This window comes from Oncorhynchus mykiss, chromosome 18 (genome assembly GCF_057628025.1).
Source record: "Oncorhynchus mykiss isolate SJ-2025 chromosome 18, ASM5762802v1, whole genome shotgun sequence".
NCBI lineage: Eukaryota > Metazoa > Chordata > Actinopteri > Salmoniformes > Salmonidae > Oncorhynchus > Oncorhynchus mykiss.
Window position 1 is genome coordinate 13,784,127 of NC_143039.1, and position 21,818 is coordinate 13,805,944.

The window sequence follows — 21,818 nt, forward strand, 5'->3', positions numbered from 1 at the left end:
GAAATATTAGTTTTACACTGCCATCTCCAGGTCGTTGTTGGAATAGGCACTTTCTGCCAGAGACGAAATTGTAAGGTGCTCTGAATGTTGCTGTTTGATTCTCAGCGGAATTAGAAATCATGACAATAAACCCGTTTTTAATAATAAATTTTTTTTGTCGGAAAATGTCTTTTCTTTAACACAAAGTGCTATTCTTTCAACAACAGCCCAGGCAACTTTACCTCCAGAGTCCCATCATCCTCCACGGAAGAACACGTCCGTGTAGACGCAGATGACGTGTCTGCCCGCTGCAGGAAAAGTCTCTGGGTTATGTAGCTACGGAGGCAGACATATCCCAGCTAGTTAACGTTAGCTACCTTATGTCAACTGTCCTATCTGGTGAATTCAAATGCCAGCTAGCCTGTCACCCCCTGTGTAGACAGATATTAACGTTACGCCAAGAAACGTTTAGCTAACTAGGTTCGTCGAGAGAAGAGGAAAATGTGCTCCCTGCACAGAGCGAGAGGCTCTGTTTTGGTGATCTTCCTTCTGCTACACAGCGCTACAAGTTTCTATCTACCGGGTCTGGCCCCTGTTAGTTTTTGTGAACCAGGACAAACTGGGAAAGAGAATGAAGTACCGGACTGTAAGGTAGTTAGATCTAAAAAAAAAAAAAGTAAAAAATGCGCCGACGGTTTCATGCTATCTTCCTTCTAATTATCAGCTGGAAAGTAAAGCTAAGCTACCAGTTAACTTGCCTGCTAGCTGCTAATGTTAGCATTCTGAAACTCCTTGGAAGGGATCAGAACAGCTTGCTGTCTTGGTTACCATTTGAAGCTGGATAGCTGTCATAATGATGAATCACTAGGTAACGTTAGTAGAATCTAAAGCTAGTTAGAACCAGTGTTGTTGGCCAACCAGTCACAGTAAGCTATCTGTGTTGCATATTGGTCGCTAGAAAGCTAGCTAGCTAATTAGCACCCCCTACGAGCTAGTTGGGCTACTACTTGTGAGACAACTGCTTAACTTGTGTTGTAGACAGCTAATTAGTTTTTTCCATACTTTTGATCAGAAGTTACTTGTCATTCAAATGTTTAATTATGTCCCAAATTCCGTATTATCCTAATTTAAAAGAGAGCTGTCAACTGCATGACAGTTGTTCTTAGAGGAAGGGCCTGAATAAGAACTGATAAGAATCAATTCCACTGCGGAACAGGACATAAAGAAATCCTGTAAAGTTATGTAGCCCTTCTCCCTCCCATTTCAGATCTCTAGTCGTTAGCCTAATTGTGCCTTTGAGAGAGAAAAAAAACAGCTGTAATGTGTGCTGTATTCTAGATGTTGTTGCCGATATTTGTCATCTACCATTTTGAGAAAATAACTGTGCGTTTGATTGTTTTTCAGTCGACCATCGAGATATTTGTGAACAGACTGGATTCTGTGGAGTCTGTCTTACCCTATGAATACACTGCGTAAGTACATCAGGAACAACAACTTCTTATTGTTCTTCTACAATTCTCAGTCTTGCTGCAGAAGGCTGTGGGTTCGGCGCTTTTGGACAGTGTTCTTATTGTGTAGATGCAGACTTAGTGTACGGGGAAGATATAGGATGCGTTCCAAATGACTCCCTATACAGTGCACTACTTTTGACCAGAGACCTATGGGCCGTGGCCAAAAGTAGTGCACTGTGTAAGGAATAGGGTGACATTTGTTAGGAACATGGTGAAGTCAGCCAGGGTAGGACTAGGCACACTAATACTGTCTGATAAACTCGAGCATCTCTCTGTCACCATCCTCTCTGACTCTTTCTCCTCTCTGTCACTCACCATTTTCTCCTACTCTTTCTCACCTGTCTCTTTCTCCCGCTCTGTTCATCTTGTTATGGGCTGGCTTGGTGTTGTGGGGAACTCTCAGGGCATGTTTATCTGGTTATGGGCTGGCTTGTTGTTGTGGGGAACTCAGGGCATGTTCATCTTGTTATGGGCCGGCTTGGTGTTGTGGGGAACTCATGGCATGTTCATCTTGTTATGGGCTGGCTTGGTGTTGTGGGGAACTCTCAGGGCATGTTAATCTGGTTATGGGCTGGCTTGGTGTTGTGGGAACTCTCAGGGCATGTTCATCTTGTTATGGGTTGGCTTGGTGTTGTGGGGACTCTCTCAGGGCATGTTAACCTTGTTATGGGCTGTCTTGGTGTTGTGGGGAACTCTCAGGGCATGTTCATCTTGTTATGGGCTGGCTTGGTGTTGTGGGGACTCTCTCAGGGCATGTTCACCTTGTTATGGGCTGGCTTGGTGTTGTGGGGAACTCTCAGGGCATGTTCATCTTGTTATGGGCTGGCTTGGTGTTGTGGGAACTCTCAGGGCATGTTCATCTTGTTATGGGCTGGCTTGGTGTTGTGGGGAACTCAGGGCATGTTCATCTGGTTATGGGCTGGCTTGGTGTTGTGGGGACTCTCAGGGCATGTTCATCTTGTTATGGGCTGGCTTGGTGTTGTGGGGAACTCAGGGCATGTTCATCTTGTTATGGGCTGGCTTGGTGTTGTGGGGAACTCAGGGCATGTTCATCTTGTTATGGGCTGGCTTGGTGTTGTGGGGAACTCTCAGGGCATGTTCATCTTGTTATGGGCTGGCTTGGTGTTGCTGAAACAGAACGTTTGTCAACTCTCTTTTTCTCTCCTCGTATTCTTCAGATTTGATTTCTGCGCTATCGACTCCGAGAAGCGCCCGTCTGAGAATTTGGGTCAGGTTTTGTTTGGCGAGAGAATTGAGCCCTCTCCCTACAAGGTGGGTGATGTACACGTACACACACACACACACACACACACACTTTAATATCCTGTTGGTATTACATTTCTAATCTCATTACAATGTTCTGCACCTTCATACCTCACTCCGAATGACCGACTCCCCCTTCACTCTGGTGTGTACTACCTGTACCTACATACTAAATCAGGGATGGGCAACTCTGATGGGGGTGGGGGCCACAAAAAACCTGAACTTATCATGAGGGGGCCGCAGTTGCTCACGTGTCTATACCACATCTACCAACCCAGGATAACAAGTTTAGATTGCTACATTTGTTATCCAGTAAGCTATCTGAAATATGTTAGTTAACATGGGCTAGTTGGCTGACCATCACTGACTGACATAACAAGAGAGAAACTGCTGATTCACAGCAAAATTAGAGATGTCACCCTGTGTATTCTACTGGTCTAACTCTCAGCAGGAAGTTGAGTAAATCATTGTATGTCTGTGTGTTGAAGTTTGAGTTCAAGAAGAAGGTGGATTGTAAGCCGGTGTGTACTAAGTCCTACAACACCAACAAGCCAGAGGACAAAGCCCACCTGGACTTTCTGAAGAAAGGCATGTTGCTCAACTACCAGCACCACTGGTAAGATATTCATACTGCTCAACTACCAGCACCACTGGTAAGATATTCATACTGCTAACTACCAGCACCACTGGTAAGATATTCATACTGCTAACTACCAGCACCACTGGTTAGATATTCATACTGCTCACTACCAGCACCACTGGTTAGATATTCATACTGCTCAACTACCAGCACCACTGGTTAGATAGTCATACTGCTAACTACCAGCACCACTGGTAAGATATTCATACTGCTAACTACCAGCACCACTGGTAAGATATTCATACTGCTAACTACCAGCACCACTGGTAAGATATTCATACTGCTAACTACCAGCACCACTGGTAAGATAGTCATACTGCTAACTACCAGCACCACTGGTAAGATAGTCATACTGCTAACTACCAGCACCACTGGTTAGATATTCATACTGCTCACTACCAGCACCACTGGTTAGATATTCATACTGCTCAACTACCAGCACCACTGGTTAGATATTCATACTGCTAACTACCAGCACCACTGGTAAGATATTCATACTGCTAACTACCAGCACTGCTGGTAAGATATTCATACTGCTAACTACCAGCACAACTGGTTAGATAGTCATACTGGTTAGATATTCATACTGCTAACTACCAGCACCGCTGGTTAGATAGTCATACTGCTAACTACCAGCACCGCTGGTTAGATAGTCATACTGCTAACTACCAGCACCGCTGGTTAGATAGTCATACTGCTAACTACCAGCACCGCTGGTTAGATAGTCATACTGCTAACTACCAGCACCGCTGGTTAGATAGTCATACTGCTTACTACCAGCACCACTGGTTAGATATTCATACTGCTCAACTACCAGCACCACTGGTTAGATAGTCATACTGCTAACTACCAGCACCACTGGTAAGATATTCATACTGCTAACTACCAGCACCACTGGTAAGATATTCATACTGCTAACTACCAGCACCACTGGTAAGATAGTCATACTGCTAACTACCAGCACCACTGGTTAGATATTCATACTGCTCACTACCAGCACCACTGGTTAGATATTCATACTGCTCAACTACCAGCACCACTGGTTAGATATTCATACTGCTAACTACCAGCACCGCTGGTAAGATATTCATACTGCTAACTACCAGCACTGCTGGTAAGATATTCATACTGCTAACTACCAGCACAACTGGTTAGATAGTCATACTGGTTAGATATTCATACTGCTAACTACCAGCACCGCTGGTAAGATATTCATACTGCTCAACTACCAGCACCACTGGTAAGATGTTCATACTGCTCAACTACCAGCACCACTGGTAAGATATTCATACTGCTCAACTACCAGCACCACTGGTAAGATATTCATACTGCTAACTACCAGCACCGCTGGTAAGATATTCATACTGCTAACTACTAGCACCGCTGGTAAGATATTCATACTGCTAACTACCAGCACCGCTGGTTAGATAGTCATACTGCGCACTACCAGCACCGCTGGTTAGATAGTCATACTGCTCACTACCAGCACCGCTGGTTAGATAGTCATACTGCTCACTACCAGCACCGCTGGTTAGATAGTCATACTGCTAACTACCAGCACCGCTGGTTAGATAGTCATACTGCTAACTACCAGCACCGCTGGTTAGATAGTCATACTGCTAACTACCAGCACCGCTGGTTAGTCATACTGCTAACTACCAGCACCGCTGGTTAGATAGTCATACTGCTAACTACCAGCACCGCTGGTTAGATAGTCATACTGCTTAACTACCAGCACCGCTGGTTAGATAGTCATACTGCTAACTACCAGCACCGCTGGTTAGATAGTCATACTGCTAACTACCAGCACCGCTGGTTAGATAGTCATACTGCTAACTACCAGCACCGCTGGTTAGATAGTCATACTGCTAACTACCAGCACCGCTGGTTAGATAGTCATACTGCTAACTACCAGCACCGCTGGTTAGATAGTCATACTGCTTAACTACCAGCACCGCTGGTTAGATAGTCATACTGCTAACTACCAGCACCGCTGGTTAGATAGTCATACTGCTAACTACCAGCACCGCTGGTTAGATAGTCATACTGCTAACTACCAGCACCGCTGGTTAGATAGTCATACTGCTCACTACCAGCACCGCTGGTTAGATAGTCATACTGCTCACTACCAGCACCGCTGGTTAGATAGTCATACTGCTAACTACCAGCACCGCTGGTTAGATAGTCATACTGCTTACTACCAGCACCGCTGGTTAGATAGTCATACTGCTCACTACCAGCACCGCTGGTTAGATAGTCATACTGCTCACTACCAGCACCGCTGGTTAGATAGTCATACTGCTCACTACCAGCACCGCTGGTTAGATAGTCATACTGCTCACTACCAGCACCGCTGGTTAGATAGTCATACTGCTCACTACCAGCACCGCTGGTTAGATAGTCATACTGCTCACTACCAGCACCGCTGGTTAGATAGTCATACTGCTCACTACCAGCACCGCTGGTTAGATAGTCATACTGCTCACTACCAGCACCGCTGGTTAGATAGTCATACTGCTCACTACCAGCACCGCTGGTTAGATAGTCATACTGCTCACTACCAGCACCGCTGGTTAGATAGTCATACTGCTCACTACCAGCACCGCTGGTTAGATAGTCATACTGCTCACTACCAGCACCGCTGGTTAGATAGTCATACTGCTCACTACCAGCACCGCTGGTTAGATAGTCATACTGCTCACTACCAGCACCGCTGGTTAGATAGTCATACTGCTCACTACCAGCACCGCTGGTTAGATAGTCATACTGCTCACTACCAGCACCGCTGGTTAGATAGTCATACTGCTCACTACCAGCACCGCTGGTTAGATAGTCATACTGCTAACTACCAGCACCGCTGGTTAGATAGTCATACTGCTAACTACCAGCACCGCTGGTTAGATAGTCATACTGCTTACTACCAGCACCGCTGGTTAGATAGTCATACTGCTTAACTACCAGCACCGCTGGTTAGATAGTCATACTGCTAACTACCAGCACCGCTGGTTAGATAGTCATACTGCTAACTACCAGCACCGCTGGTTAGATAGTCATACTGCTAACTACCAGCACCGCTGGTTAGATAGTCATACTGCTCACTACCAGCACCGCTGGTTAGATAGTCATACTGCTCACTACCAGCACCGCTGGTTAGATAGTCATACTGCTCACTACCAGCACCGCTGGTTAGATAGTCATACTGCTCACTACCAGCACCGCTGGTTAGATAGTCATACTGCTCACTACCAGCACCGCTGGTTAGATAGTCATACTGCTCACTACCAGCACCGCTGGTTAGATAGTCATACTGCTCACTACCAGCACCGCTGGTTAGATAGTCATACTGCTCACTACCAGCACCGCTGGTTAGATAGTCATACTGCTCACTACCAGCACCGCTGGTTAGATAGTCATACTGCTCACTACCAGCACCGCTGGTTAGATAGTCATACTGCTCACTACCAGCACCGCTGGTTAGATAGTCATACTGCTCACTACCAGCACCGCTGGTTAGATAGTCATACTGCTCACTACCAGCACCGCTGGTTAGATAGTCATACTGCTCACTACCAGCACCGCTGGTTAGATAGTCATACTGCTCACTACCAGCACCGCTGGTTAGATAGTCATACTGCTCACTACCAGCACCGCTGGTTAGATAGTCATACTGCTCACTACCAGCACCGCTGGTTAGATAGTCATACTGCTCACTACCAGCACCGCTGGTTAGATAGTCATACTGCTCACTACCAGCACCGCTGGTTAGATAGTCATACTGCTCACTACCAGCACCGCTGGTTAGATAGTCATACTGCTCACTACCAGCACCGCTGGTTAGATAGTCATACTGCTAACTATCAGCACCGCTGGTTAGATAGTCATACTGCTAACTATCAGCACCGCTGGTTAGATAGTCATACTGCTCACTACCAGCACCGCTGGTTAGAGATCCATTCTCTGTTTTGTGCAACAGACACATACCTCATTTTCCTCTGAATTGAGATGTAAACACACATTTCCCATACAGGAAGTCTAGAGTTCACAAGCTGGGATTCAACCCAGACTTCAGACACCTGCACTGACTCATGTGGCCAATAGGTGTCGAGCTTGGCTTGTATTGTCCTCTTGACCCCATAGACACCACTGACCCAATCCCAAATAGATCCCTGAACATTAGGCAGTTGTGAAGATCTGAGAGGATGTGATTGACATTGACCAGGGGTAGGCGACTAGATTAAACCTCGGACTGATTGTTGTCGGAGCGGATGGGAGGGTGGGTCAGAACATCATCATGATAATCATTTGTGCACTGCAAATTGACCATAACTAAGCCCCAAAAAGAGATTGCATTTTAAAATAACATTTTTATACCATGGTCACATTGATACGATTAAATATTTATATAATAATACATTTAGCTGGTCTTTTTTGACCCAAATCTAAAATACAACAAAATAAATACTAACTTTGATGCCCCAAAAACCACTCTTGTTGCCAAGCGCTGGTATCCGAGATATGGTGAAACTTCCTCCTAGCCTATCAGAGGACAGGGTGGAGTTATTACCATATAGCTTACACCTCTCAAATCCAATCAGATCTCCACAAGTGTTTAGGGGTCGGTTTGGGATTGGACCACAGTCTCAACCGCACACTGTCCTTAACCCTGTGTCTACCTCTCCTGTATCTCCCCTCTACCTCTCCTGTATAGTGGACAACATGCTGTATCCCTGTGTCTACCTCTCCTGTACCTCTCCTGTATCTCTCCTGTATAGTGGACAACATGCTGTATCCCTGTGTCTACCTCTCCTGTATAGTGGACAACATGCTGTATCCCTGTGTCTACCTCTCCTGTATAGTGGACAACATGCTGTATCTCTGTGTCTACCTCTCCTGTATCTCCCCTGTACCTCTCCTGTATAGTGGACAACATGCTGTATCCCTGTGTCTACCTCTCCTGTATAGTGGACAACATGCTGTATCCCTGTGTCTACCTCTCCTGTATAGTGGACAACATGCTGTATCTCTGTGTCTACCTCTCCTGTATAGTGGACAACATGCTGTATCTCTGTGTCTACCTCTCCTGTATCTCCCCTGTACCTCTCCTGCATAGTGGACAACATGCTGTATCTCTGTGTCTACCTCTCCTGTATAGTGGACAACATGCTGTATCCCTGTGTCTACCTCTCCTGTATCTCCCCTGTACCTCTCCTGTATAGTGGACAACATGCTGTATCTCTGTGTCTACCTCTCCTGTATCTCCCCTGTACCTCTCCTGTATAGTGGACAACATGCTGTATCTCTGTGTCTACCTCTCCTGTATAGTGGACAACATGCTGTATCCCTGTGTCTACCTCTCCTGTATCTCCCCTGTACCTCTCCTGTATAGTGGACAACATGCTGTATCTCTGTGTCTACCTCTCCTGTATCTCCCCTGTACCTCTCCTGTATAGTGGACAACATGCTGTATCTCTGTGTCTACCTCTCCTGTATCTCCCCTGTACCTCTCCTGTATAGTGGACAACATGCTGTATCTCTGTGTCTACCTCTCCTGTATCTCCCCTCTACCTCTCCTGTATAGTGGACAACATGCTGTATCTCTGTGTCTACCTCTCCTGTATAGTGGACAACATGCTGTATCTCTGTGTCTACCTCTCCTGTATCTCCCCTGTACCTCTCCTGTATAGTGGACAACATGCTGTATCCCTGTCTGTCTCCTGTAGGATAGTGGACAACATGCTGTATCCCTGTCTGTCTCCTGTAGGATAGTGGACAACATGCTGTATCCCTGTCTGTCTCCTGTAGGATAGTGGACAACATGCTGTATCCCTGTCTGTCTCCTGTAGGATAGTGGACAACATGCTGTATCCCTGTCTGTCTCCTGTAGGATAGTGGACAACATGCTGTATCCCTGTGTCTGTCTCCTGTAGGATAGTGGACAACATGCTGTATCTCTGTGTCTGTCTCCTGTAGGATAGTGGACAACATGCTGTATCCCTGTGTCTGTCTCCTGTAGGATAGTGGACAACATGCTGTATCCCTGTCTGTCTCCTGTAGGATAGTGGACAACATGCTGTATCCCTGTGTCTGTCTCCTGTAGGATAGTGGACAACATGCTGTATCCCTGTGTCTGTCTCCTGTAGGATAGTGGACAACATGCTGTATCCCTGTGTCTGTCTCCTGTAGGATAGTGGACAACATGCTGTATCCCTGTCTGTCTCCTGTAGGATAGTGGACAACATGCTGTATCCCTGTCTGTCTCCTGTAGGATAGTGGACAACATGCTGTATCCCTGTCTGTCTCCTGTAGGATAGTGGACAACATGCTGTATCCCTGTCTGTCTCCTGTAGGATAGTGGACAACATGCTGTATCCCTGTGTCTGTCTCCTGTAGGATAGTGGACAACATGCTGTATCCCTGTGTCTGTCTCCTGTAGGATAGTGGACAACATGCCGGTGACCTGGTGTTATGACGTGGAGGACGGACAGAAGTTCTGTAACCCAGGGTTTCCCATTGGCTGCTACGTCACTGAGGCGGGACGACCCAAAGACGCTTGTGTTGTCAACGTGAGTCCATTCATATCCTGTGTGTGGAGGTTAGGCCTCTGAGTCGGGCCATTTTTTTTAAGTCAGTTAAAACGTTTTTGCTAGATAGACATAACACATTATAAGACATTATAAAGGCTTATATTTGCTTATAACACGTTTATAAAGTGCATAACTTAAGTGTTTCCTCGTTCCAGTCTGACTTTAAGGACAAAGACACATTCTACGTCTTCAACCATGTTGACATCACCATTCACTATCATGTGGTGGAGAACGAGGCTGCTGGGGCTAGACTGGTCGCTGCCAAGATGGAGCCCAAGAGGTAGGAGGTCAAACGGTCGCTCACTTAAGGGACAATCCTCACGGTCACTTAGTTATTCATTGATGTGAAGTTAGAATTCACCCCTTAGGGTTTTCTAGTTCTTAACAATTCATTATTTATTTCTCTGGTCTCCATGAAATGTTCATTCTTAGATAATGTGTGTTTCTACTCAAAGTAATGATGTCTCTCTTTAATTCACATCAATTATTTATTTATTGTGACTTATTCTCTCCTCCTTCCCACCTCCTCTCTTTTCCTCTTCCTCTCCTCTCTTCCTCTCCTCTCTTCCTCTCCTCTCTTCCTCCCCTCTTCCTCTCCTCTCTTCCTCCCCTCTTCCTCTCCTCTCTTCCTCCTCTCTTCCTCTCATCTCTTCCTCCTCTCTCCTCTCTTCCTCCTCTCTTCCTCTCCTTTCTTCCTCCCCTCTTCCTCCCCTCTTCCTCCTCTCTCCTCTCTTCCTCCTCTCTTCCTCCTCTCTTCCTCCTCTCTTCCTCCTCTCTTCCTCCTCTCTTCCTCCTCTCTTCCTCCTCTCTTCCTCCCCTCTTCCTCCCCTCTTCCTCCCCTCTTCCTCCTCTCTCCTCTCTTCCTCCTCTCTTCCTCCTCTCTTCCTCCCCTCCTCCTCTCCTCCTCCTCTCCTCCTCCTCTCTTCCTCCTCTCTTCCTCCTCTCTTCCTCCTCTCTTCCTCCTCTCTTCCTCCTCTCTTCCTCCTCTCTTCCTCCTCTCTTCCTCCTCTCTCCTCTCTTCCTCCTCTCTCCTCTCTTCCTCCTCTCCTCTTCTCTCCTCTCTTCCTCCTCTCCTCCAAAGCTATAAACACACCAAAGTGGAGGCCCCCGACTGTGCAGGAGGGCCCATGTACCTGAACAACAAGTTCAGTGGAGAGCTGAAGATCGGCTATACCTACTCTGTCCAGTTTGTGGTATGTTTCTAAACCCCACGACCGTTTGTAAATGGAAATGCCTCTGTCTGTGTGACTGACTAGGTTCAGTCTCTGGTTGCCTACGTGCTGTAACGCCGGCTAGCCCACTGAGCTAAAGCCTAGACATACGCTTGGGGAGCTAATGCGAGTGGTCAGGTCTCAGGAGAGGTTAGTCATGTGCTCTGGTCAGTGGGTGTAATATAAATGCTGGTGTTGTATCTAGGAGGACACGCACATCAGATGGGCGTCACGTTGGGACTACATTCTGGAGTCCATGCCCCACACCAACATTCAGTGGTTCAGGTGAGACGCACACACACACACACACACACACACACACACACACACACACCCCTTCTGTCTGTAACTGTGTGTGTATTGTCTTGTCCCCCAGCATCATGAACTCTCTGGTGATCGTTCTCTTCCTGTCTGGTATGGTGGCTATGATCATGCTGAGGACTCTACATAAGGACATTGCCAGATACAACCAGATGGACTCTGTGGTGAGTCTGGTAAATCCTCCACAGTAATCCAGCTGATTGGTTTCCCTTCAGGTCCCACAGTCCCAGTCCGCCATGTTGGTTTCCCTTCAGGTCCCACGGTCCCAGTCCACCATGTTGGTTTCCCTTCAAGTCCCACGGTCCCAGTCCGCCATGTTGGTTTGTGGGATGTGTCACATATGAGAGCTCTGTCTGTGTGACACTGGCAAGGGTTATCTAGTGCACACAAACACACAGACATGTCCCTGATGAGGAGTGACAGGGTAGTGGTCTGGTCTACTGGTTCGGTACAGACACAAACACACAGACATGTCCCTGATGAGGAGTGAGAGGGTAGTGGTCTGGTCTACTGGTTCGGTACAGACACAAACACACAGACATGTCCTTGATGAGGAGTGACAGGGTAGTGGTCTGGTCTACTGGTTCGGTACAGACACAAACACACAGACATGTCCCTGATGAGGAGTGACAGGGTAGTGGTCTGGTCTACTGGTTCGGTACAGACACAAACACACAGACATGTCCTTGATGAGGAGTGACAGGGTAGTGGTCTGGTCTACTGGTTCGGTACAGACACAAACACACAGACATGTCCCTGATGAGGAGTGACAGGGTAGTGGTCTGGTCTACTGGTTCGGTACAGACACACAGAACCCCAACAACTGGCTCCAAGCTCTGATTGGCTCCAGCCAGCTGGTGGAGGCTTTGGTTATGACCTCGGGGTGTGTGACCTTGTGTACTCTCCATCTACCATTTCTCATCTCCATCTCCAGGAAAACTGACAGCAGATGTTCTCTAGGAAGGCTTGTGGGGGTCACTAGGGGTGACATGTATCTATATTACCCCCCCACCAGCACCTCTCACCCCCGACCCCCTCCCCTACCAGTATTGTAGTCTCTATCTGTCTCCGAGATCAGTCATTATTTCAGCAGCTCTGTCCCCTCAGCCCCTCCCCCTAGCGATCAGACTCCCTTCAGCCCCTCCCCCTAGCGATCAGACTGACAGGTAGCGTCACCGCGGCGACCAGCCTGCTCGTGTTCCAACCCTCTGAAGTCTATCACCGCTAATTGACAGGAGAGACCCCACTCCCTCATCTTCTCCCCCCTGTTATATCCTGCTGGGTTTCCCCCTCACACCCTCCCTGTCCTCTCCTCATTTGGCCTGAACATTCTTGCTGTTTTGTGATGGTCTTTTTATAGTGAGAGATGTGGTGAGGAAGATGTTATATAGGATAAATCCAGTTGAAAGTGAAACTAAGTGAAGGTCTTCCCCTCCTCCCTCTCTGCTGGTCGTGTCAGGAAGATGCCCAGGAGGAGTTTGGCTGGAAGCTGGTCCATGGAGACGTCTTCCGGCCTCCCAGGAAAGGCATGCTCCTCTCTGTCTTTCTGGGATCAGGAACTCAGATCTTCATCATGATGTTCGTCACTCTCTGTGAGTTCTACAATCTACAGCTCTGTGTTTCTGTCTACCTGTTGTTGACTTGTAGGAATGCAAAACAAACCTTCTACACTTGTCCAGACCATTTATTTGTCATTACCCAAAAACAAATTAGCAAGGTAGCATATAGTATAGAGGAAGTACTTAGTTACTTCTACTCTGAGATTAGGACTAGTGTTTCACTTATTTAATGCATTAACTGACAGTCATCTTAGTTATTTAATGTAGTCACTGACAGTCATCTTAGTTATTTAATGTAGTCACTGACAGTCATCTTAGTTATTTAATGTAGTCACTGACGGTCATCTTAGTTATTTAATGCAGTCACTGACAGTCATCTTGGTTATTTAATGTAGTCACTGACAGTTATTTAGCGTATTCACTGACAGTCATCTTAGTTATTTAATGTAGTCACTGACAGTCATCTTAGTTATTTAATGTAGTCACTGACAGTCATCTTAGTTATTTAATGTAGTCACTGACAGTCATCTTAGTTATTTAATGCAGTCACTGACAGTCATCTTAGTTATTTAATGTAGTCACTGACAGGCATCTTGGTTATTTACTGTAGTCACTGACAGTCATCTTAGTTATTTAATGTAGTCACTGACAGTCATCTTAGTTATTTAATGCAGTCACTGACAGTCATCTTAGTTATTTAATGTAGTCACTGACAGTCATCTTGGTTATTTACTGTAGTCACTGACAGTCATCTTAGTTATTTAATGTAGTCACTGACAGTTATCTTAGTTATTTAATGTAGTCACTGACAGTCATCTTAGTTATTTAATGTAATCACTGACAGTTATCTTAGTTATTTAATGTAGTCACTGACAGTCATCTTAGTTATTTAATGTAGTCACTGACAGTCATCTTAGTTATTTAATGTAGTCACTGACAGTCATCTTAGTTATTTAATGCAGTCACTGACAGTCATCTTAGTTATTTAATGTAGTCACTGACAGTCATCTTGGTTATTTACTGTAGTCACTGACAGTCATCTTGGTTATTTACTGTAGTCACTGACAGTCATCTTAGTTATTTAATGTAGTCACTGACAGTCATCTTAGTTATTTAATGTAGTCACTGACAGTCACCTTACTTATTTAATGTAGTCACCTTAGTTATTTAATGTAGTCACTGACAGTCATCTTAGTTATTTAATGTAGTCACTGACAGTCATCTTAGTTATTTAATGTAGTCACTGACAGTCATCTTAGTTATTTAATGTAGTCACTGACAGTCATCTTAGTTATTTAATGCAGTCACTGACAGTCATCTTAGTTATTTAATGCAGTCACTGACAGTCATCTTAGTTATTTAATGTAATCACTGACAGTTATCTTAGTTATTTAATGTAGTCACTGACAGTCATCTTAGTTATTTAATGTAGTCACTGACAGTCATCTTAGTTATTTAATGCAGTCACTGACAGTCATCTTAGTTATTTAATGTAGTCACTGACAGTCATCTTGGTTATTTACTGTAGTCACTGACAGTCATCTTGGTTATTTACTGTAGTCACTGACAGTCATCTTAGTTATTTAATGTAGTCACTGACAGTCATCTTAGTTATTTAATGTAGTCACTGACAGTCACCTTACTTATTTAATGTAGTCACCTTAGTTATTTAATGTAGTCACTGACAGTCATCTTAGTTATTTAATGTAGTCACTGACAGTCATCTTAGTTATTTAATGTAGTCACTGACAGTCATCTTAGTTATTTAATGCAGTCACTGACAGTCATCTTAGTTATTTAATGCAGTCACTGACAGTCATCTTAGTTATTTAATGTATTCACTGACAGTCATCTTAGTTATTTAATGTAGTCACTGACAGTCATCTTGGTTATTTAATGTAGTCACTGACAGTTATTTAACGTATTCACTGACAGTCATCTTAGTTATTTAATGTAGTCACTGACAGTTATTTAATGTAGTCACTGACAGTCATCTTGGTTATTTAATGTAGTCACTGACAGTTATTTAACGTATTCACTGACAGTCATCTTGGTTATTTAATGTATTCACTGACAGTCATCTTAGTTATTTAATGTAGTCACTGACAGTTATTTAACGTATTCACTGACAGTCATCTTAGTTATTTAATGTATTCAGTAGCAGAAAAGGACCAACAATAATAAAACACAGTTCAGTCAAAATCAACAGTGTGTTTTATTTTCTGATCCATATACATTGTGCTCCCCTTGTCCAGTCTTTGCCTGCCTGGGCTTCCTGTCCCCGGCGAACCGCGGTGCCCTGATGACGTGTGCCGTGGTGCTCTGGGTCCTACTGGGCACACCAGCCGGCTACGTGGCTGCCCGTTTCTACAAGTGTAAGGGAACATTTGGGCTGAGGGGGGGAAAAGGTCATGACCCCAACTTGACCCTGAAAAGTCGACCAGTCACGACCCAACTGTGCTGGAGGGTAGCTCGTTAGGCCCAATCAGTGTCAGCTGGGGGGGGCGATAGTCTCTGTGTCAATTACTGGTTCAGTGTTCTGTAGAGGCCTGTAGCAGTAGGGGTACCCCCCCAAACCCAACCCTCCCTAGCAACACATGCTCTATGGCCTGAATCCTGCCTCCCTGCTAAAGGCTATATGCCTCAACACTTTGGAAGTAAAGAAAGAAGTTTGAATTTCCAAGAAACGTCTGTTTGTCTCCCAAGAGTTGCTGACTGTTTCTCTTCACGTCTGCTCTCTCTCTCTCTCTCTCTGTGATGTCACAGCCTTTGGTGGGGAGAAATGGAAGACTAACGTCCTGCTGACCTGCTTCCTGTGTCCTGGGTGAGTCTGACTTTACATTGGTTGAGGAGATAGACCTTAGTTTGTGGTTACGGTCAGGGTTGATAGTTGACGTCTGTCTCTGTGTTTAGGGTTGATAGTTGACGTCTGTCTCTGTGTTCAGGGTTGTTAGTTGACGTCTGTCTCTGTGTTCAGGGTTGATAGTTGACGTCTGTCTCTGTGTTCAGGGTTGATAGTTGACGTCTGTCTCTGTGTTCAGGGTTGATAGTTGACGTCTGTCTCTGTGTTCAGGGTTGATAGTTGACGTCTGTCTCTGTGTTCAGGGTTGATAGTTGACGTCTGTCTCTGTGTTCAGGGTTGATAGTTGACGTCTGTCTCTGTGTTCAGGGTTGATAGTTGACGTCTGTCTCTGTGTTCAGGGTTGATAGTTGACGTCTGTCTCTGTGTTCAGGGTTGTTAGTTAACGTCTGTCTCTGTGTTCAGGGTTGATAGTTGACGTCTGTCTCTGTGTTCAGGGTTGATAGTTGACGTCTGTCTCTGTGTTCAGGGTTGATAGTTGACGTCTGTCTCTGTGTTCAGGGTTGTTAGTTAACGTCTGTCTCTGTGTTCAGGGTTGTTAGTTAACGTCTGTCTCTGTGTTCAGGGTTGTGTTTGCTGATTTCTTTGTGATGAATCTGATCCTGTGGGGTGAGGGCTCGTCTGCAGCCATGCCCTTTGGCACCCTGGTGGCCATCTTGGCTCTGTGGTTCTGCATCTCTGTCCCCCTCACCTTCATAGGGGCCTACTTCGGCTTCAAGAAGACCGTGAGTACAAACACACGTCAATATGTGAATATATTCAAGTAAACATTCTGTCACACACACACACACGTCTGTGTGCATATCATGCCTTTCATACTCCTCCCTTCTGTCGTGTGATTGGTGCATTTCAGGGGATTGAGCACCCTGTGCGGACCAATCAGATCCCTCGTCAGATCCCGGAGCAGTCGTTCTACACCAGATCTCTCCCAGGGATCGTCATGGGGGGGATCCTCCCGTTCGGCTGTATCTTCATCCAGCTCTTCTTCATCCTCAACAGCATCTGGTGAGTGTCTCAGTTCAGCTACCCTGCAGACGCTGCTGCTCTGTTTTGGGACTGCTACACGAGCAGCTTGTCGCGAAGGCAGAACCAGTCAGTGAGGTTAAAGGTGAACGGGTGAGGTTTTGTGAGAAGTGTGAACGTGGTTGAGTGAGTAACTGACTACGGCTCTGTAGGTTGACTAGTGGTTGGAGTGAAGCAGAGGACAGCATGTTTTAAAGGGTTATCTTTAGGATGTATGGTTGTGTCTCACCAGATGCTAGAGCAGTGGGTTATCTTTAGGATGTATGGTTGTGTCTCACCAGATGCTAGAGCAGTGGGTTATCTTTAGGATGTATGGTTGTGTCTCACCAGATGCTAGAGCAGTGGGTTATCTTTATGATGTATGATTGTGTCTCACCAGATGCTAGAGCAGTGGGTTATCTTTAGGATGTATGGTTGTGTCTCACCAGATGCTCGAGCAGTGGGTTATCTTTATGATGTATGGTTGTGTCTCACCAGATGCTAGAGCAGTGGGTTATCTTTAGGATGTATGGTTGTGTCTCGCCAGATGCTAGAGCAGTGGGTTATCTTTATGATGTATGGTTGTCTCACCAGATGCTAGAGCAGTGGGTTATCTTTATGATGTATGGTTGTCTCACCAGATGCTAGAGCAGTGGGTTATCTTTAGGATGTATGGTTGTCTCACCAGATGCTAGAGCAGTGGGTTATCTTTATGATGTATGGTTGTGTCTCACCAGATGCTAGAGCAGTGGGTTATCTTTATGATGTATGGTTGTGTCTCACCAGATGCTAGAGCAGTGGGTTATCTTTATGATGTATGGTTGTCTCACCAGATGCTAGAGCAGTGGGTTATCTTTATGATGTATGGTTGTCTCACCAGATGCTAGAGCAGTGGGTTATCTTTATGATGTATGGTTGTGTCTCACCAGATGCTAGAGCAGTGGGTTATCTTTATGATGTATGGTTGTGTCTCGCCAGATGCTAGAGCAGTGGGTTATCTTTATGATGTATGGTTGTGTCTCGCCAGATGCTAGAGCAGTGGGTTATCTTTATGATGTATGGTTGTGTCTCACCAGATGCTAGAGCAGTGGGTTATCTTTATGATGTATGGTTGTGTCTCACACCAGGTCTCACCAGATGTACTACATGTTTGGTTTCCTGTTTCTGGTGTTCATCATCCTGGTAATCACCTGCTCTGAGGCCACCATCCTACTCTGCTACTTCCACCTCTGTGCTGAGGTAAGACACCACACACACACACACCATCCTACTCTGCTACTTCCACCTCTGTGCTGAGGTAAGACACCACACACACACACACTATCCTACTCTGCTACTTCCTCCTCTGTGCTGAGGTAAGACACCACACACACACACCATCCTACTCTGCTACTTCCACCTCTGTGCTGAGGTAAGACACCACACACACACACCATCCTACTCTGCTACTTCCTCCTCTGTGCTGAGGTAAGACACCACACACACACACCATCCTACTCTGCTACTTCCACCTCTGTGCTGAGGTAAGACACCACACACACACACACTATCCTACTCTGCTACTTCCTCCTCTGTGCTGAGGTAAGACACCACACACACACACCATCCTACTCTGCTACTTCCTCCTCTGTGCTGAGGTAAGACACCACACACACACACCATCCTACTCTGCTACTTCCTCCTCTGTGCTGAGGTAAGACACCACACACACACACCATCCTACTCTGCTACTTCCTCCTCTGTGCTGAGGTAAGACACCACACACACACACCATCCTACTCTGCTACTTCCTCCTCTGTGCTGAGGTAAGACACCACACACACACACACATCATCCTACTCTGCTACTTCCACTTCTGTGCTGAGTTATGACGATCTGAGTATTTCCTGGTTGGGTCATGTGACCAATGGCAATAGTGCCCTTAATGACGAGGATAAAGGGACTGTTTCTCAAATCCTCTTTCTTTGATTCCTAACAGCTTCTCTCTTTAAAAGAGAAGGTCCCAAACAAGGGACCTGGAACCTCCTTCTCCACTACGGTTGAGAAGGAGAGGAGACAGGATGAAAGGAATAACAGGAAGTTTAATTATGGAAGCGCTACGTTCTCTCTCTCCATCAGGACTATCACTGGCAGTGGTGTTCCTTCCTGACCAGTGGTCTTGTCTTAGTAAAGATGTTCTAAACACAGAGATATCTAACTGTTCTCTCTGTCTCTCTCCATCAGGACTATCACTGGCAGTGGCGTTCCTTCCTGACCAGTGGTTTCACGGCCGTCTACTTCCTGGTCTATGCCATCCACTACTTCTTCTCCAAGCTCCAGATCACAGGATTGGCTAGCACCATCCTCTACTTTGGTTACACCATGATCATGGCTCTCATCTTCTTCTTATTCACAGGTAGGTAGCTGGGGGGGGCGGGGCGGCATCATACTGTAGCTTGCCATGAGGAGGATGGACTAGGTCAGAGGGCAGAGGTTATCCTCATTAGTCTAGTTCAATGGACTGGACCAAATAGGACTGGGCATCCTCCCACCCTGACTGTTATGCTGCCTTTCTGGGGTTTAGGTTGAGGTGCAGCTCTACTCGTTTTCACACACACACAGTCAGATGGTGTCTGTTGTCGTAGCAATGAGAGTTTCCTAGACAGCAGGATGTGGGATTGACAAATGGCCCTGGGAAAGTGTGATTTTCATAGTTTCTCTCTTTCTGTCAATTACATTTCCTGTCTCTCTCTCTCTCCATCAGGAACGATTGGATTCTTCGCCTGCTTCTGGTTCGTCACCAAGATCTACAGCGTAGTGAAGGTGGACTGAGTAGTTAACCAAAAACTAAACCAATGGATTGTCCTGTTTACTCTGCCACGCCCCCTCCCCCTGCCCCCCTCACCCTCCCTGGGCTGGAGGGACACTATTGTTACGTTACACCCTGACTGCGTACGGTGACCAGGGCCCACTGGTCTAAATAGGGAGCCGTTTGGAACACCACCCTTGTCTACTGTGTGGAAGACGCATTTTTGTCAGAGCAGCAAGACAACAGTCTTCCCGTGTGTGTGTGTGTGTGTGTGTGTGTGTGTGTGTGTGCACACACATCTATACATAATGTAGTCTGGAGTGCAGGAAATACCTGTTGGAGGTCCAGATCCTACTGCACATCAATGAAACATCCTTTATTCACCTCTGACAAATGGAAACAGGAAATCTAGAAGGTCGTGACTATTAACACCCCCCCTCCCCCGGTTACAGTTAGTTTCTGTCCCCACGTTGGCGCACTAAGGTGATTTTACGTTGTCATTCAAACTATTAATAGTGTTGGACAATATGATTGTAAATAACTATTTTTTTTCTTCTAATGCTGATGAATGATTTGGGGTCGTAATAAGCTTTATAATGTGAGATGGAATTCCTCCTCTAACCCATGTTCTGGGCTGGTAGTGTAGTCGGAAGAGAGTCCCAAATGGCACTCTAGTCTGCACTACAAAAGTAGTCTGCACTATGTAGGGAATAGGGTGCAATTTGGGATGAACACATTTTCTCTGGGTTTTGTTTTATTTTGTATTATAAATGCTTGAGTATTAACCAACTGGTCTGTTATTTAACTTTATATTCCAATTACATTATTTTTTTGTCTATTCTTTATTTTATTTTTTGCCTCAGACACGTGCCTCATCAGTAGTTCATTTTATTTTCAAAAACCAACCGTTTGGGATTTTGTGAAAGGCATCATCGACTTCTATGTTCCAAATGGCACCCTATTCTCTATGTCGTGCACTACCCTTGATCAAGGGCTCGGGTCTAAAGTAGTGCACCACATAGGGAATAGGGTGCCATTTGGGACATCGTCCATCAGTTATGTGGGGCTTTGATTCTTATATCCTTTCAGTGTAAATATACTCTCTTCATAAATGATACTAGTTTCATTAGTCTGACCGAGCATCTGGGTTCCTTCTCTCCTTCACTGGGTTGAAATGATGTAATTATGATCTGAAAAATAAGAAATGGTCCATTTAAAATAAAACAATGTTCCTGTTGGAGTGTTTTTGTTTTCCTGTGTCTTTAAGAGTGTAGTCAGTGTGAAGTATTGAACAACACAGTCAAGTGAGGTCGATACATTGAACCGGCGCTGAGGAGAGGCCCTGCTGTGGTGCCCACTAAGCTGAGGAGAGGCCCTGCTGTGGTGCCCACTAAGCTGAGGAGAGGCCCTGCTGTGGTGCCCACTAAGCTGAGGAGAGGCCCTGCTGTGGTGCCCACTAAGCTGAGGAGAGGCCCTGCTGTGGTGCCCACTAAGCTGAGGAGAGGCCCTGCTGTGGTGCCCACTAAGCTGAGGAGAGGCCCTGCTGTGGTGCCCACTAAGCTGAGGAGAGGCCCTGCTGTGGTGCCCACTAAGCTGAGGAGAGGCCCTGCTGTGGTGCCCACTAAGCTGAGGAGAGGCCCTGCTGTGGTGCCCACTAAGCTGAGGAGAGGCCCTGCTGTGGTGCCCACTAAGCTGAGGAGAGGCCCTGCTGTGGTGCCCACTAAGCTGAGGAGAGGCCCTGCTGTGGTGCCCACTAAGCTGAGGAGAGGCCCTGCTGTGGTGCCCACTAAGCTGAGGAGAGGCCCTGCTGTGGTGCCCACTAAGCTGAGGAGAGGCTCTGCTGTGGTGCCCACTAAGCTGAGGAGAGGCCCTGCTGTGGTGCCCACTAAGCTGAGGAGAGGCCCTGCTGTGGTGCCCACTAAGCTGAGGAGAGGCCCTGCTGTGGTGCCCACTAAGCTCAGGAGAGGCCCTGCTGTGGTGCCCACTAAGCTGAGGAGAGGCCCTGCTGTGGTGCCCACTAAGCTGAGGAGAGGCCCTGCTGTGGTGCCCACTAAGCTGAGGAGAGGCTCTGCTGTGGTGCCCACTAAGCTGAGGAGAGGC

General features: G+C 46.3%; 1 protein-coding gene across 2 annotated transcripts; it reads left to right on the forward strand.

The window, feature by feature from the left end:
- Positions 1–296: 296 nt before the first annotated feature.
- On the forward strand, positions 297–20,958 carry tm9sf2 (transmembrane 9 superfamily member 2). Of its 2 annotated transcripts, none has more exons than XR_016488268.1 (17): positions 297–630; positions 1,384–1,451; positions 2,669–2,762; positions 3,242–3,369; positions 9,827–9,956; positions 10,133–10,257; positions 11,059–11,170; positions 11,394–11,473; positions 11,565–11,673; positions 12,969–13,101; positions 15,324–15,443; positions 15,835–15,892; positions 16,494–16,653; positions 16,782–16,933; positions 18,058–18,169; positions 19,049–19,325; positions 19,674–20,958. XR_016488268.1 is itself a non-coding variant. In XM_090207175.1 (17 exons), exons 1-17 carry the CDS (start codon positions 481–483, stop codon positions 19,739–19,741), a joined length of 1,971 nt encoding a protein of 656 aa, XP_090063301.1. In that variant the 5' UTR covers positions 297–480; the 3' UTR covers positions 19,742–20,958. The 2 variants fall into 2 exon arrangements, 1 of the variants encoding a protein (XP_090063301.1); XM_090207175.1 differs by having other exon boundaries at positions 19,154–19,325.
- Positions 20,959–21,818: the final 860 nt, after the last annotated feature.

Bases quoted from the DNA above. Each gene is read 5' to 3' on its own strand.
- tm9sf2 (XM_090207175.1), top strand. From the start codon at position 481: ATGTGCTCCCTGCACAGAGCGAGAGGCTCTGTTTTGGTGATCTTCCTT. The intron at 15,893-16,493 runs GTGAGTCTGACT...CTCTGTGTTCAG, and splicing joins ACCTGCTTCCTGTGTCCTGG to GGTTGTGTTTGCTGATTTCT. The intron at 18,170-19,153 runs GTAAGACACCAC...TCTCTCCATCAG, and splicing joins ACTTCCACCTCTGTGCTGAG to GACTATCACTGGCAGTGGCG.